This window comes from Macaca fascicularis, chromosome 3 (assembly GCF_037993035.2).
Source record: "Macaca fascicularis isolate 582-1 chromosome 3, T2T-MFA8v1.1".
NCBI classification, from domain to species: Eukaryota; Metazoa; Chordata; class Mammalia; order Primates; family Cercopithecidae; genus Macaca; species Macaca fascicularis.
Window position 1 is genome coordinate 158,973,700 of NC_088377.1, and position 17,811 is coordinate 158,991,510.

Genomic DNA, 17,811 nt, shown 5'->3' on the forward strand with positions numbered 1-17,811 from the left:
TAGAAATTCTAGAAAAATGTTAAATGGTAGTAATAGCTACTATTCCGTTTTTTCCTGATTCTAAATGTAATGCATCTAGACTTTTATTAATTATGGCATTGATTGTTATTTTGAGGAAGAAATCCTTTTTCAGGTTAATAATATATCTTTATATTCAAGTTTATTAAGAACATTTATCAGAAACATATTGAAATTTTATCAGATTCCTTTTCATTTGTTATTGAGATAATCATTGGTTCTTCTGTATTCTGTTAATTAATTTCTCAAAATTAAACTGTCATAATATTCTTAGGATAGAGACATATAAAGTACTGTATTTTTAAAACAAGTTAAAATGATAATGGTGATTTTATTAAGTGACCTCACACAATAGAAAACACTGTAGCCTTAGAATTTTTCCAACTGATCATTCTACTTAGAAACAACTCTGCTTTGGGATCAGAACTCTAATTTATAGTAAAGTAAACCGGGATTAATTCATTTGATGTAATCGCAAGCATGAGTTCAGGTTTCTATTTTTTCACCTGAACTTTCCTTCATGGTTTGAATATCTAGAAAAAGTAGAGTTTCCTATCTCTAGACTAAACATTTGACCCTATCCTAGGTATGCATTATAATTTTTTAACCAGAAATGGTTAAAGAATTTAAACTCATCTACAATAACTTTGAAGCTCTGAGCTTGAAGATCCTGTGAGAAATGAGATACCACTCCTAGAAGATATAGGAGATATTTTTAGGCTTCCAAAGTTTCCCTGGGAGGCTGATCTAAATTGAGTCACAAACTTATTCTCACCAGGAATGCAATCACTTGAGCTGTTTTCCAACCTGAGCCCCTCTACCCAGATGATCTTCTAAACTCATACTATTCAGACTTTCATCCTTTTTAGTAGAAAATAGCCATAGTCATGGCAGGGTGAGGGCTAGGACAATTACGCAAGGAATTCTTGGCCTCTGCCATGGGACTCTGCAGACTCAGATCATATAATCAGAGATGTTAGCACTGGAGGGGACATCACAATTAGCCTTCTCCACCTCTTAGTTTATCAGTGAGGAAAACTGTCGAGAGCAGGGAAGTGACTAAAGTAACACAGCCAATGTAGGTAATGTGCTGGATAAGAATTTGGAATTCACGATTTTGAATTCAGTGTTTATTTCACCATCACACTGGCTTACACATTGGTATCAGGCTTCTTCTATTATTGAAGTGACCATTAAGTGAATTCCATCTTGATTCATGTCTGATACAGAGTAATAAACTATTTTATTAAATATCCAAATAATTATACATTCCTCCTTCTTACATGCAAGCCTGAGTTTGCTTGTACTACTTCATGTGGTAACAAATCAGAACATTTCTTGTGTCTGTGAAAATACTCTGAACAACGGAGTACAGTCAGCTTTCTTGTACCAAGAATAGAGGGACTACGTTTCTCCCAGTCATTCTGGGGATAATTTTTGTAAAGGGTTGCACGTCATAGATTAAGCTAGGTATCACTTACCAATGTTTTTTTCCAAATAAAAAAAAATCAGGTGATATCTATAAATGGTTCCATTGTAAATATTAAAGAACATGATGCTTAAAACAGATTAGGGAAAACTATAGAAGGGGTGGAGTTTCGGAGTGCTGATTTTGTCCTTGAATGGTAACAGCTCCATATGGTGGTGAGGTTTATGTTGGTTTGCTGTTTGCAGGTGGTCTTATTATTAGAATTTTTCATACTGAAAATGAACCACACTTTAGTTTGTAAACATATGCCCTTCCAGAGTCGTGCTACCAGTTCTTTGTGAAATAGGTACTGTTGTTCAAAGGATGACTATGTCCTTTTTGGTTGAGGAAAGACGACAACTAACTCAGTAATGACAATATGTAAAATAGGTATTACAAACCAGACATGGTGGCATGAGCCTGTAGTCCCAGATACTTGAGAGGCTAAAGCAGGAGAATCTGTTGATCTGTGGATTTGAGGCTGTAGTGTGTTGTGATTGCACCTGTGAATAGCCCTTGCACTCCAGCCCGAGCAACAAAGCAAGACCCTGTCTCTGAATTTTTTAAAAAGGCATTCCATTCAGATTAATACGCATTTTAATTGTGTTTTGTTATAAATTACAACTAAATAAAAATTCAACAAATAAGCCTGTTGTGATAGGGAAACGTCTATTGTGATCTGGAAAATATAATGGAGAGATCCAGTGGAAGAGATTTTGGTTCACATTACTCAAAAGAAAATAAACCTTATAGAAGTCTTTACACTTCTAACTTGAAAAATTCTGTGCTAAAATTTAGCTTGGTTGCTAAAATATTTCTCTTTTTTTCTCAGAAGATTATTTTTAGCATCCTACAGACACAAGTTACTTTTTAAAATATTTACATACTTGCTTTGCAATGTATTGTTTATCAGTAGTTCTGTATTCTTTGAGATAATCTATCCAGTCTCCCTGTATTGACTATATGTCTGTATAGATATATGTTAGGAGATAAATGAGTTCTGAAAGGGGAGAAATGTGTTTATGCTAATCATGATATAAGCAATTGACCTTATAAGCAGTGTTCACGGTTCATACCTTTCCTGTTACTGTCTTACAATGAACAAGAAACGATGCTTTATCTGGTATGCATCGTAAATAATGCCCCTTGCTCTCTGCATCATGACCACATGTGATACTTGTAACATAGATAGCACATGTAAATCCAGTGGCCTTGACTGCAACTCAGGAGAGCATTTTGGCCAAGTACAAACCCACTAGTCAAGGAAAAAAAAAAAAAAAGAAAAGCAAATCAAAGTAAATTGATGGTATTGATATTTGTCTATGAAAAACAGCATAATATAGAACAATTCTGGGATAAAATATTGATCTCAAATAATTTTAAGGATTAAATATTGCCACTGTAAGCATACTATGAACAATTATGTTTGTAGTACAGATATATTTATAATTTTAAATCTAAGATTTACCTTAATTGTACATTTTCCTACTTAAAAACATTACTTTGGAAGAAAACATACTTGAATCTAGAGAAAAGTTGGCAAATACATATGGAAGTTTGTAAAAACATCCAGGGCAGCTCTTTCACTGACTGCAGTAACTTAGGAGTGAAAACAACACAACTGCTTCAATGTACAGCAATGGGCAAATAACCCAATGTATTCACAGGGTGGCATGTTAGGCAGCACTTAGAATAAATGAGTTGGTTATACAAGTATTGATAAAGATAAATGTGAAAAACACAGTGTTAAGTTTTTAAAAAGTTGTAAAAAGCACAGTAGGATGTCATTTATATAAAATTTAAAAACCTCAAAAGCCGTTCTCCTTTGATATATATTCTAAAGATGAACATATGTAATAATAGAAGTACAAAACGAACATAGTATATACTGTGCAGTCATTTGTGTACTTACTTTTCAAAAATATTTAAGTAGATTTAGCAAACTATTTACATGTAATATTTGGGTAGGAAGTTGGCAATTTTCTTTTTAACACCTGCCTGTCTGCTGTCATTTAAACTCACATTTAACATGTGGCTATGTGAGGTGAGAGAACTATAATATTTCAGGTTTGTGATTAGTTTGGAGGCTTTTTAAAAGTTTGAATGTTTTCTTGCATTCAGAGCCTTAGTTGACTTAGTTAATTCAAAATAAAACATATATAAAGCATAGAATGAGCAGCTATACAAAGCTACTCAATCAATGTCAGCTCTATAGGGGTTAGGATTTCTTGTGGGGATGACATTGACGTAGAAAGCACTGTCATCTATTGAGAATGAGGGGGCTGGAGGTATTGGATACTTGAGGTTTAGAAAATACATTGTAGAAAATGGACAAAAAAAAAAAAAAAAAAAAACAAATTAAGGGATGAGGCAGAATAGTGCTTGGCAATACCAGGGATAGGGGGCAGTCTTGCTTGGAAATATATATTTTAAATGGAACCAATTATCATAACATCATTTCCTTTCAGGGATACCGTCTGGTCCCTATTTTACTGGGTCATTATAAAACAAAATGGGGAATTATGCATCCTTCTCTTTTGAGGTCAATTTAACAAGATGGGTAAGAATTAGACCTCCTGGGTTCAAAATCCCTGGATTCAGATCTATTCTTGTATATTTAGGGGAAGTGGTAATAAATTCGATGGACAATTTGGTTTAGTAGTAGATTGAGGACCCTGATGAGGTATATTTGGGAAAACATAACTTCTGCTCTCCCTCACTGACTCACGGGCCTTTGAGGAGTCCAGCAGTCATTGGAATCTGGCCTGAGATTGAGGCTGCTGGCAAACTCCTTCACCAAAGTCCATTCTTATTGCTGACTGAGAAGGGACTAGCATTGGAAATGGCCAATTTTAAATACCACTAGTGCTGGTGTGCTCCTGTCTCCCATTGCCAGTTCTGCCTTATGTGGTTGCCTTGAGAAGCTAAGTTCATTCTGAAAATAATGCCATTGCCCAAAACACTTTAGAAAATTCTAGTTTGAAATTACATCAAGCCACTTGGTCTCTTTGGCCTCAGTTTCTTCATCTGCCATGTGAAAATAATAGTGCCTACTCTGTATCTAAGAAAGTCTCTATAGTAAACAAAAAAAAATGCCTATTCTGATACTGAAAGTTGTTATGAAAAATAAAAAAGGGAAATGCTTTAGAAACTGTTAAGTGCTATGTAGATGTTACTAATTAACAAACCATTTCAGAAACTATACTTTTTATTTTATGGCCACTATTCACTGTTTAATTTAAAATACCTCATATATAAACTTGTCTCCCAGTGACTTTTGCTATAACAAATCCCAAATCTTATTTCAAAGTATCAAGATATTGAAAATAGTGCTAAGAGTTTCACATGTGGTATGACTCTCTATATAAACTCGTTTTAAGTCTCCTCTAAAGCTGAAAAGTCCTGTGTTGGAATTATCAGGGTATTTTATGAGAAAGAAATGAAATTTAATTTTCTCTGTTTTTCCACTTCTGCAGGAAGTCACCAAAGCAGTACAGCCTCTCTTACTGGGAAGAATCATAGCTTCCTATGACCCGGATAACAAGGAGGAACGCTCTATTGCGATTTATCTAGGCATAGGCTTATGCCTTCTCTTTATCGTGAGGACACTGCTCTTACACCCAGCCATTTTTGGCCTTCATCACATTGGAATGCAGATGAGAATAGCTATGTTTAGTTTGATTTATAAGAAGGTAATACTTCCTTGCACAGGCCCTGTGGTACATATGTTCTGTATGGTACATGTTTTAATGCCATAAATTAGGTAGTGAGCTGGTACAAGTAAGGGATAAATGCTGAAATTAATTTCATATGCCTATGAAATAAATGGCAGGAATAATTAATGCTCTTAATTATCCTTGATAATTTAATTGATTTCAACTCATAATTATTAAATATCTTCCGTCAACTGCCTCTGTTGTAGTTTTTTTTTTTTTTTTCTCCTAATCATGTTATCTTTTTTTTGGAATCCATGGTTTCCTGTTAAGGTGAAACACAGCCTACATAAAAGTAATTGACAAAATATCATCTTATAGTAAAATGCCACATATCTTTATGTTCAGTAAGAAGAGTGTAATATATGATTGTTAATGATAACCCAAACAACAAAAGTTTTCACCTTAACTGGTTGTCATAAGTAGTAGTATTCACTGCCTTATTTTGAGTTGGATTTTTATCATCCTATGAGCCCTACAAATTTAAAGGTTTTGGAACAGCACGTGTATTGAAACCATAAGAACCTACTCTGCTTTTCTGCATGTATTATCCAGACAAGGGCCCAAGTTGCTGAGGCATCATATAGGTGTATTCAAATTAACATTTAACTACCTTACAAACACAATTTAAGGTTGTTTTGAAGGCATGTACTTGCATCATCCTGATTCACTACCATGTGTGACTAACTTGGATCTGCAAAGTCATTATAGAAAGTTGTTTTGATGGACTCATTTGGATATTGCTTTACCCTTCTTCTCTTTTTTCTTTTACCAATGTAAATATTAAATACTTGGCTTTTAAGGGCATAGATCTGAAATCTGCCTCTAGCAAATAACCCATAACACTTCTAAGACACACCTGCAAGGTCAACTGTGTTGTAAAACCTTGATAACCATACTTTATTGTTCAAAAAAGCCTTTTATGAAGGCAGAAGTAAATAAAAACGGAGTCCACAGTTATCACCTCAGCTGCAATCTCATCAGTTCACAAGTACCAGGAAAACGTGATAAATCAACAAAAGTTTTATTTTGATCTGAACATTTTACATAAGTGAAGACATTGTTAGATATCATTTGGAATGTAGAATCTACACAGCGGCATATCAGAGAAAGTTGAATTCAGTTTAATAAATGTTTATAGAAAGTGCTTGTTATAATGACAATAGCTCAGGATGTGCATGACAAGCTTTTAAGTGATTGGGTACACTCTCATTTGATCTTCTGCACAACTCTTAATGGTAGGTACTATTATCCCTGTCTTATGGATAAGGAAACTAAGATTTAAAAAGTACAGAACATGGTGCGAACACTGCTTCAAAATTTCTAAAATAGGTAAATCACAATCTCTGAACTGGAGGATTTTCTAACCACTAGGGACAATAGAGTACTGATATTTAGTGGGCAGACTGTAATGCAGGAAGAGACAGGCATGGGCTAAACGGGTGTAGAGATCAAATAAAGAGCAGGTTAGTTTGTAAACAAGTCCATATGTAACATTTAGCAGAAATACAGGATATAGGTGCTTTCAGACCCAGATGCATTGATAAAAAGTTAGGTGGTATTGTATTTGTCTTCCTTTCTCAGTGTTGCATATCTATGTTTTTGCCCAGTTTGCTTCATCTCTCTAGCCATACTTATTGGCCTACATTGGCCATCATCACCAAAGAAGGCAATCCCATCTCCGTGTGGCTTTGGTTGGGTCCCTAAAGTGAACCTTGTGTTTACTCTTCCCAGGTCTCATGCCTTCCCATATCTGACCTGTTTTGTCCTCATGGTCAGGATATGTGGGACCTTTCCTACAATGTTCCAAAGTTTGTAATAGAGCTCTCCTCTGCTTTGTTCCAAATTCTGCAACATTTTACTTTAAATAATGAATTTAAATACAAACTTGAGCTTTGCCTATAATTTTCAAGAATGCAGAGATAACTAAATTAACAAAAATATTCATTGAGTCCTTACTGTGCACACAGCTCCATGTTAAGCCTTGTGCAGCACTCAAAGTCGCTCGAGACTAAGCCTGTTACTAAGTCATGTGCAATTTAGCTCAATGGATTTCCCCCACTTCATATTGCTCTGATAATGTTTTGGAATTAACTGCCTTGATTCCTTCCTTTCTTTGCTTATCTATACACTATTTATTATTCTACACCATCTCAAATTTTAACTCCTCAAGAAAATCCTTCCAGATTTTTCTAACCAGGAGTTTTAACTTTCTCTTAACTACCCTATTACTTTCTACTTCCCTTAACTCGTCTATCATATTATATTTAGTTATTTATATACTAGGTCACCTTGACGATGGGATTATGTTTTAATAAATCTTAATAATCCCTGAGGCATCAAGTAGAGTGATTTGCACTTACTAAATGCTCAACAAATATGTGAGGTATTCACTTGAAACTAATATTAAATAATTCCCAGTCAAAGTGATCTAATAGCAAATCAATTCTTCAGTTTTATAGGCAAAATATGACTCTGATCTTCCATAATCATAGTTAAGTTGTCAACTTTATAGTTTTAATTAAGTAAATTTAATTGACAGATAAATAAGTAGATAAAAAATAATTTACCTGCTTAACTAGTTTTCACATAGCATTGCATTTTTCTTTGTAAAATGTATGGATTTTGTATTGACAAACTTTTACACAAAAGTATTAATTTTTCAGTTATTCATCATATACTTTTATTGACTTTAAAAGTAATTTTATCCAAATGAGTTAGTATAGAACTACATGAAAAATTCAAGGCCAAGGCTTAATTTCAAATTTCAGTACCTTTGGCTCTATCTTTTAAAACAAAACCAAAAACTCCCACACGGTATAAATGGTATTTAAGTATAATACCATTCTCATTGTGAGGAGAAAAAATAATTGTTTCTCTCTAGATGCTGGAAAATAAAACAACTAGAAGCATTCCAGTATAGTATTGACTGTTAAAAGAAATATTTATGAATCTAAGATGATAGTAAGCTAGATGAATAGAACATAATTTTCATTACCTTTACTTAATAATGAATGCATAATAACTGAATTAGTCATATTATAATGTTACTTATAATATATTTGTATTTTGTTTGTTGAAATTATCTAACTTCCCATTTTTCTTTTAGACTTTAAAGCTATCAAGCCGTGTTCTAGATAAAATAAGTATTGGACAACTTGTTAGTCTCCTTTCCAACAACCTGAACAAATTTGATGAAGTATGTACCTATTGATTTAATCTTTTAGGCACTATTGTTATAAATTATACAACTGGAAAGGTAGAGTTTTCCTGTATCAGATAAGTGGTTAAGTCTTGCTCAGCTCTAGCTTCCCTATTCTGAAAACTGAGAAAGGTCAGTTGTATAGCAGAACACCATCCTGGGGTCTGGTAGAACCACCCAACTCAAAGGCACCTCAGCCTGTTGTTAATAAGATTTTTCAAAACTTAATTCTTATCAGACCATGCTTCTTTTTAAAACTTTAAATCTGTTATATACTTTGGCTGAATATGATACTCTGAGCAATTCTTGTTCTGTGTTGTCTTATGTGATAAATAAATTCAAGGTCCTTGGGACATATGATGTGTTTTATTTATCTTTGCACATCCAGTACTTAAAATAGCATGAGACCCACAGCTGGTACAAAATTAATTACTGTTGAATTGAGCAAATATTTGTTCTAAATGTCTCTATCAAATGACAGAGTTGTGCAGTTGTGTAGACTGAGTCTCTGGAGAGAGTTCTTTGTTCTCTCATGTTCTGTGCTGTGGTTCTTGCTTTATGCAAAAAAAGTAAGTTACTTAAAACCTGGACTAATGATAACTTAACATGTCCAATCTCAATTCCACTGAATAAAAATATGCTTAAAAGTGCACTGGCTTGAAATTTGTTCTTTGGGGAAACCTATTCTATGTGTAGAATGTTTAAGCACATTGTTATGTGCTCCATGTAATGATTACCTAGATTTTACTGTGCTCAGAACCACGAAGTGTTTGACCATATAAGCTCCTTTTACTTGCTTTTTTTCATATATGATTGTTTGTTTCTAGGGGTGGAAGATAAAATGACACCTGTTTTTGCTGTGCTTTTATTTTCCAGGGACTTGCATTGGCACATTTCGTGTGGATCGTTCCTCTGCAAGTGGCACTCCTCATGGGGCTAATCTGGGAGTTGTTACAGGCCTCTGCCTTCTGTGGACTTGGTTTCCTGATAGTCCTTGCCCTTTTTCAGGCTGGGCTAGGGAGAATGATGATGAAGTACAGGTAGCAACCTATTTTCATAGCTTGAAGGTTTTTAAAATTATGTTTTCAAAAAGTCCACTTTAGTAAAACCAGGACTGCTCTATGCATAGAACTGTGATCTTCAGTGTCATTAAAAAAGACTTTTTTTTTTTTTTTGGAGATGGAGTCTAGATCTGTCACCCAGGCTGCAGTGCAGTGGCACGATCTTGGCTCACTGCAACTTCTGCCTCCTAGGCTCAAGCAATTCTCCTGCCTTAGCCTCCGGAGTAGCTGGGATTAGCGGCGCATGCCACCACGCCCGGCTAATTTTTGTATTTTAGTAGAGACAGGGTTTCACCAGGTTGCCCAGGATGGTCTCGAATGCCCGACTTCAGGTGATCTGCCCACCTCAGAGCCTCCCAAAGTACTGGGATTACAGGCATGAGCTACCGCGCCCGGCCTAAAAAAGACTTTTTAAGATGGTATAAATATTACTTCCTGTATCAATGGGACATTTTTTTTGCTTCTCAGTCTCCTGAATTTGTTTATAAATATGTTGATTCAGTTCATTTTTTAGATTATAAAACAGTTAAAAAATGGATAAAACATTTATGTGAATTAAAGGGAATACCTAATTTTTGTGTAGAGTTGATTAGCTTTTACTACTCTGGTTTATGGATCATCACACCAGAGCCTTAGTTACTTTGTGTTACAGAATAACTAATACTAGTGAATGAATGACTTACACAAGTCACTGCTTATGATAAAGGGCTTGAATTTGTCAGCTAGAGTATGATAGAAAGTATATAAATTTTGGAGTCAAATAGCACTTTGTTTGAATCCCAGATTGCATACTTACTAGTTATGTGACCTTAGTCAAGCCACTTCATCTCACTGAGTCTTTGCTTTTTTCATCTCTAAAATAGAGATACCCACTGCTTATAGACTGTTGTAAGGGATAGAGATGGCAGATGGAATGAGTCTGTACAATATCTGACACATAGGAGGCATTTACTAAACAGTAATTATTATTTTTGTTACCATCTATTTGATAATAAAATAAATGCCCATCTGTCGAATAAAAGAAATATGACTTAAAACCTTGAGCAGTTCTTAGTAGATAATTTGACTTGTTTTTACTATTAGATTGATTGATTGATTGATTTATAGGGATCAGAGAGCTGGGAAGATCAATGAAAGACTTGTGATTACCTCAGAAATGATTGAAAATATCCAATCTGTGAAGGCATACTGCTGGGAAGAAGCAATGGAAAAAATGATTGAAAACCTAAGACAGTAAGTTGTTCCAGTAATTTCAATGTTGTTAGTAATTCTGTCCTTAATATTTAAAAAATATGTTTGTCACAGTAGACTTCCACTTCTTATTTGATGTTTCTGACAATCAAATGATTGCATTTAAGTTCTCTCAATATTCATACATTAGTTGCACAAATTCACTTTCATGGGCTGTAGTTTTATGTAGTTAGTCCAGGGTGTTATTTTGCGCTGCAAGTATATTATATTGATACCTTATTAAAGAATTTCCTACATGTGTTCACTGCTGCTCAATACATTTATTTCATTAAAATAATGATCAAGATATTGAAGGCTGATTGGTAACTCAGATGGAACTGGTAGAGTATACAATTCTGAACCAAATAAATGATTCTCTATTATTATATCTTAATTTATGTGTTACGGTACATTAACCATGAAAAAACTTGTGTCTGGTTAGAATATGTTTGCTCTTCCTTAACTTGGGAATGACATAGGGTAGTATTCACAAATTGGGTTCCTATAAATCCTCCACTTGAAGTGAAGTCAGTTCAAGTAATGAAAGCTACCTCCTGAGATAGCATCAGTACTTGGCACCTATCTCTAGTGTTCTTTCACCTCATATAACCTTTCACTGATTAGTAAGGATTATATCCAACAAAGAAAGTACAGCGCAGACTGAGTTATGATTACTGAGATAAATCTGGGCAAGATGTAAACTATAGCATTTCTGTAGCAATGAGACCATTTTTCTTCAGTTGAGCTCCATGTTCTACAAACTCCAATCTAAAAAGGTTCTAGGAGACTCAGTGAAAGTTGATACACTGTTCAAGGAACAAATAATTTCAGCACATGAGAATTTCACAGGGAAAAATATACTAAAAAGAGAAGTACCCTTATGGATGGTGTCAGTATGGGTTATGAGGAATTCAGGCTGCTGAGTCCAGTACACAATGGTAACTGAGCTGCAGGTGTGTGATTGGAACAACAAAAGAAATGCTGAAATATTAAGTCCTTTGCCATGTAAACAGAAAGAGTAAAAGAGTATTTATTTCCCAAACATTATTGGTCACCTGTTTTTGTTATGCATTTCAAGATAAATCCAGGAAAGGAATTGCATTTTCTTTCCAGAAAACAAGTTCTTGGGGGAATTGTTCAATTGGTAGATCTTCTTTATCTCATTAACAAGTCAGTGTTCCATCACACTTGCTCTCTGCATCACTCTTCTGCAAACACATGTATAGCAAGGGTGATGACAAGGATATCAGAAGATCTGGTTTTCTCAAACTCATGATAAACTCATGACTGGGTCATTCTTGGTGCTGATTTTACTTTGTTTTTTGTTGTTTTTTTGTTCCCTCTTCCTCAAAAGATGAAATCTATTCCCTTTACTTGGTATTTCTGTTTGATATATAGTGAATGTTTAGTTGTAACCTTTATAATCTGGCATGAAATTGTCACTCGAAAAGGCTAGAAAGTGTTGACATAAATATGGGAAAGCAAGAATTGCCCCTACTCAAGAGAGCAAATATAATGTTCTGGAAGAGATTGGCAGAATTCACATCAAAGGAGTGATTACCTCAGCCTGGGACACTGTTGTGCTGGTCAAAAGGCTGTGCAAAGCTCCCTGAAAATCCACTTTTTTATTGCTCTTTAGTAATAAAGTCACTTTCAATTTTAAAAATAAGAAACTGATATAATAGTTTTATGAGTCATAAAATGTTAGCGATTATATTATGGAGAATCTACTTTCTGAGTGATTCTTACAAATGTTCTTGGATCCATTTTTTTTTTTCTTATAGTACTTCTTCTTCCTATTTTTCTCAGCTCTAATATATTTCAACAACAGTTCAACAAATTTAACATTTTTATAAAAAGTGTTTTCTATCATTTTATAAATACCAGCCTAGTCCATGTTTTTCCTTTTCTTGTTGAGGAGAAAGGACACACATTGTAAATTTAAATATAGACCTCTACTGTGCTATTTAATCTTGGCAACAACTCCACAAAGGAGATGACATGTTTTCCTTCTATAGAGGTGGATTCTGTAAAGTTAGAGGGCAGAGTGACTTGCTTAAGATGTCATAGCTGTAACTGGCAGAACCAGGATTCAAAGCCAGGTGAGATGCCAAAATCATAATCTGTCTTCAGTGTCAAGTTACTGAAATTGGTAGACCTAAATAGACTGAATTGCAATCTGGGTTGGGCACATTGAACTCAATTTTCTTCATCAATGTGCTCAGATTACATTTTATTTTTCAGACTAAAAATGGAAAAAAGATTCCCTCTTAGTTCTGCACTTGAGAATGAGAATAGCTTTTCTGAATTAAGGAAGAACTAATGCCCAAATGCCAGGTACCCACATGCGCTATGCCATGGCACAGCTGTTGCCCCCTTTCACCAGAGCCCTCTGCCTCTATCCTGGTTGACCTTTCCTTGGGCAAGAACTGGATGGGGAGGATCACAAGTGACTCCAATTTGTATGGCTTCTGGAAGACTGGGACCGAGTTGAAGGCAGTGTTGTCTCCTGCACTCCCTGTTTTCTGCCTGTTAGAGCACTGAAGCCTCACATATATATTAAAAAAACTAATTTCCATTTGCATTTCAGACTAGAAGATTGAATGTATAGTGTAATGTGATTGCAAATAATTATGTTGAAATGAGACAGAGAGGATGTAGTATCTACTTTCATAATTTTTCAAAACCCACCTGCAACTTGAATCAAAAGAACTACTTGTGTGTTTTGGGGTTTTTTTGTTTTGTTTTGTTTTGTTTTGTTTTTCAAACGCAAATCCTGGAAACCTACTGAGACTCATTCAATCAGTATCTCTAAGAGGCAGGCCTGAGACTGTATTTTTAAAAAGCATCTCAAGTGATTTTTACACATGCTAAGGTTTGAGAACCACTTCTCTGTAGCTTATATGTTATTTTCAGTGTTCCTCAAAGCCAAGTTAGAATTTCCGAAGTGCTAAGAATCCATTAGATAATCACAGAATTGTCTTTTTCCTTCATAAATCTTGCAACATTGTTCTCGTTTCCACAATTAATTACTTAAAACACTAACCAACCAACAAGCAAAAAATGATTAGTCTAATCTTACAAGTTAGTAATGAAGTAAAGGTTTAAAAATAATGTCATAATAATGTTAGTAACCAATTATTAATTATAATTTAAATATAATATTTACAAGTATGTACAAAACACTGGTACTTTCATTGTTATCCTTTCGTATAAGGTAACTGAGGCCCAGAGAGATTAAATAATATACCCAAGGTCACACAGGTCATATGATGTGGAGCCAGATTAAAAATATAGGCAGAAAGACTCTAGAGACCATGCTCAGATCTTACATTCCAAGATCCCTGATATTTGAAAAATAAAATAACATCCTGAATTTTATTATTATTTTTTATAGAACAGAACTGAAACTAACTCGGAAGGCAGCCTATGTGAGATACTTCAATAGCTCAGCCTTCTTCTTCTCAGGGTTCTTTGTGGTGTTTTTATCTGTGCTTCCCTATGCACTAATCAAAGGAATCGTCCTCCGAAAAATATTCACAACCATATCATTCTGCATTGTTCTGCGCATGGCGGTCACTCGGCAATTTCCCTGGGCTGTACAAACATGGTATGACTCTCTTGGAGCAATAAACAAAATACAGGTAATGTACCATAATGCTGCATTATATACTATGATTTAAGTAATCAGTCAATAGATCAGTTATAATGAACTTTGCAAATGTGCAAAAATATAGAAAAAGAAATTTCCTTCTCTAGGAAGTTATAAAAGTTGCCAGCTAATACTAGGAATGTTCACCTTAAACTTTTCCTGGCATTTCTCTGGACAGTATGATGGATGAGAATGGCATTTTATGCCAAATTACCTTAAAATCCCAATAATACTGATGTAGCTAGCAGCTTTGAGAAATTCTGAAGTTTTCAGGTGATAAGACTCAATTTATATGAAGCTAATTGGATAAACTTGCGTATTATTAAGAAGCAAATAAATGCTTATTATGCTTTTTTGCTGTTTATTTAAATATTTAACCCAGAAAATAAGTCACTGTGACAGAAATAAAAATGAGGGAGAAGGGTGAGCCACTTTTAGGTAGTTCTGGCATTATTTATTCTAGGCCAGAGGTTGCAAATGGTGGCCCATAGACCTAATTTTGGCTCCTAGACATGTTTTAACCTTTCATTTAAAAAATGTATATTGGTTGCCTGCAATTAAAAATTGGGAGATGTCTCTCACACACACACATAAACACACACACGCTCATGTGTGCAGCCTCTTTTGAAGAATTGGAATAACTAGTCAACTGCGTCGTCCTTTTCCACAAGCTATGGCAGCTCCCTGCTCACAGAGCGCCTGCCATCTCCAGTTCATCACGCTGTCTTCTCAGCCCCACTCCTTAATTATATCACCTGTTTGGTCCTGAGACTAAGTGAGTTTGAGATCTGTGATTTAGACAAAGTGGTGACTCTAGCTCTGAATCATAGTAAGTAGCTCTGGGAATCATCTTGTCTTCTGTTAATCCATTGAGAGAGAAAGAAAGAGAGAGAAAGAAAGAAGAAGAAACAGATCTGGGGAGAGTTACTGAATGGGAGCATACAGACAGAGAAACAGATCTTGAAAACCAAACTGGGAGAAAATGAGAGAAACCAAAAGAGAGGTAAACAGGAGCAGAGAAGAAAATGAAGAAGCGAGGCGAGGACCAGGCTTTTTCATTACTTCTTATGGCCAAGACTTCCGGATGCATGGACTTAATTCTTCCTTATGCTCCTACCTTCCCTAGGGAAACTGATTTGAGTCTCTAATAGAGCCCTTCTTTTAGAATCACAGTTTGATGCCTTAAAACTAGTTATATATCTTCACATGCTTCCTTAACCCACAGAAGTGATGCTAATGAGGCCTTTAATGAGGAGGGTGCTATTAAGATGAAGACATTCATTTTTTCTCCATCCAGTGTTGGATTAAGGCACATTAGTGGGTAATTCAGGGTTGCTTTATAAATTCATCACTAAGGTTAGCATATAATAGTACAAGGAAGAATCAGTTGTATGTTAAATCTAATGTGTAAAAAGTTTTATAAAGTATCATATGTTTAGAGAGTATATTTCAAATATGAATCCTAGTGCTTGGCAAATTAACTTTAGAACACTGTAATAAAATTATTATATTAAGAAATAATTACTATTTCATTATTAAAATTCATGTATAAGATGTAGCACAATGAGAGTATAAAGTAGATGTAATAATGCATTAATGCTATCCTGATTCTATAACATGTTTTTGCTCTCTTTTATAAATAGGATTTCTTACAAAAGCAAGAATATAAGACATTGGAATATAACTTAACAACTACAGAAGTAGTGATGGAGAATGTAACAGCCTTCTGGGAGGAGGTCAGAATTTTTAAAAAATTGTTTATCTAAAGACCTATTTTCTTCTTGGTGAATCTGGATTTCATCCTGATGGCAAATAAAATTAGAATGATGATATAACTGGTAGAACGGGAAGGAGGATCACTCACTTATTTTTTAGATTAAGAAGTAGAGGAATGGCTGGGCGCTCATGCTTGTAATCCCAGCACTTTGGGAGACCAAGGCAAGTGGATCACCTGAGGTCAGGAGTTCAAGACCAGCCTAGCCAACGTGGTAAAACCCTGTCTCCACTAAAAATACAAAAAATTAGCTGGTCATGATGGCAGACGCCTGTAGTCCCAGCTACTCGGGAGGCTGAGGCAGGAGAATCACTTGAACCCAGGAGGCGGAGGTTGCAGTGAGCCGAGATCGTACCACTGCACTCCAGTCTGGGCAGCAAGATGAGACTCTGTCAAAAAACAAACAAACAAACAAAAAAATAGAGGAATATTAAATGCAATATAAAAGCTCTTTTATTTCTAAGTCATATAATTTGTTTCACATAACAAATCAGGAAATAATACAGAGATCATAGGCTTTGGAGCTGGGTTTGAATCCTGGCTCTGCCATTTACTTTCTGTGTAATCTAAGTCAAGTTGCTTAACTTTGTGGGCCCTCTGGCTCTCCATGTGTAAAATGGAGAATATTAATATTTACCTTGCAAGTTTGTTGTGAAGACTGAAGGAGACATTTTGGGTAAAACATTCGTCAGAGTACCATGCACACAGTGGTTCCTCAATAAACATTAGCTTCTCTGATTGCAAGTTCCAGTCCAAAGTGCTTTATATATACCAGTTAATAAAAGGATGTGGGAGAGATATACCCGTGTATTGTTTTCTACCATTTTTAACCTATTTTCATCCACCATTACAAATTCTGTTATACTGCTCGACATAAAAAATATTATCAATGATTTTTAGTCTCTGAAGAGCAATATTTGATTATTGAGCACACCTGTGGAATTTTTAGTTTCTTCTCACTTACATGGGTTGTGTGCAGGTAGGAGGTATGAAGCCAATGTCCTAGGTCTAAATCTTTCTCAATGTCATACTTTGGATTCATTTATATAAGTAACTTGAGTACCAGTGCTTTGTTTTACTTCATTTTTTAAAGATATAGGAAACAGAGTAATTCCCATGTGCCTAGCAAAATTGTTTGGTATAAAAGTTTGTGGATCAGATTTATTTTACTTTGATTTTAGGAATTTCAAGTGTCTTTGTAGGCATGAAGGAAAAATATGTAGTTTGACATTTTCTACTACTTTCAGGTCATTATTTTCCTACTCTAGTGCAAAAATCCTCAATTCCTGTCTCACTCCATCTAATTAAATAGGTAGCATGCTTGAGCTCTTACTATGTGCCAGGCACTAGGATAAGCGCTTTATATGTTTTTTGCCACTTAATTCTCACAGCATTTCTATGACCTCAATAAAATTAATATTTTCATTTCACTGATAATAAAATGGAGGCTTCAAAAAGTTTAGGGACTTGGCTCAGCTCACACAACTGGCAAAGATTGAAAACGGATTTTGGTCCCAAATGTCATAGGCTGGAGCCCTTTCACTAAACTGTTGTCTTCCATCTGGTGGCATCTACCTCCTCCAGTCTTTGTCACCTAAACTCTGTGCACCCCTTGGTGGCATTTACTTATGATGCTGATGCTTGTTAAATTTCCTGTTTGAGACTTTAATATCCATATAAACGAGTCTTCCAA

At 35.1% G+C, this 17,811-nt stretch overlaps 1 protein-coding gene across 2 annotated transcripts in view; it reads left to right on the plus strand.

Moving 5' to 3' along the window:
* The window catches only part of CFTR (CF transmembrane conductance regulator), a 181,689-nt gene that overhangs the window by 43,865 nt on the left and 120,013 nt on the right, over positions 1-17,811 (plus strand). For both annotated transcript variants that reach the window (XM_005550598.5, XM_065542499.2), the window contains 6 exons: positions 4,963-5,178; positions 8,309-8,398; positions 9,278-9,441; positions 10,570-10,695; positions 14,090-14,336; positions 15,988-16,080. In XM_005550598.5, coding sequence (XP_005550655.2) covers positions 4,963-5,178; positions 8,309-8,398; positions 9,278-9,441; positions 10,570-10,695; positions 14,090-14,336; positions 15,988-16,080 — 936 coding nt within the window. The remainder of the gene's footprint in view (positions 1-4,962; positions 5,179-8,308; positions 8,399-9,277; positions 9,442-10,569; positions 10,696-14,089; positions 14,337-15,987; positions 16,081-17,811) is intronic.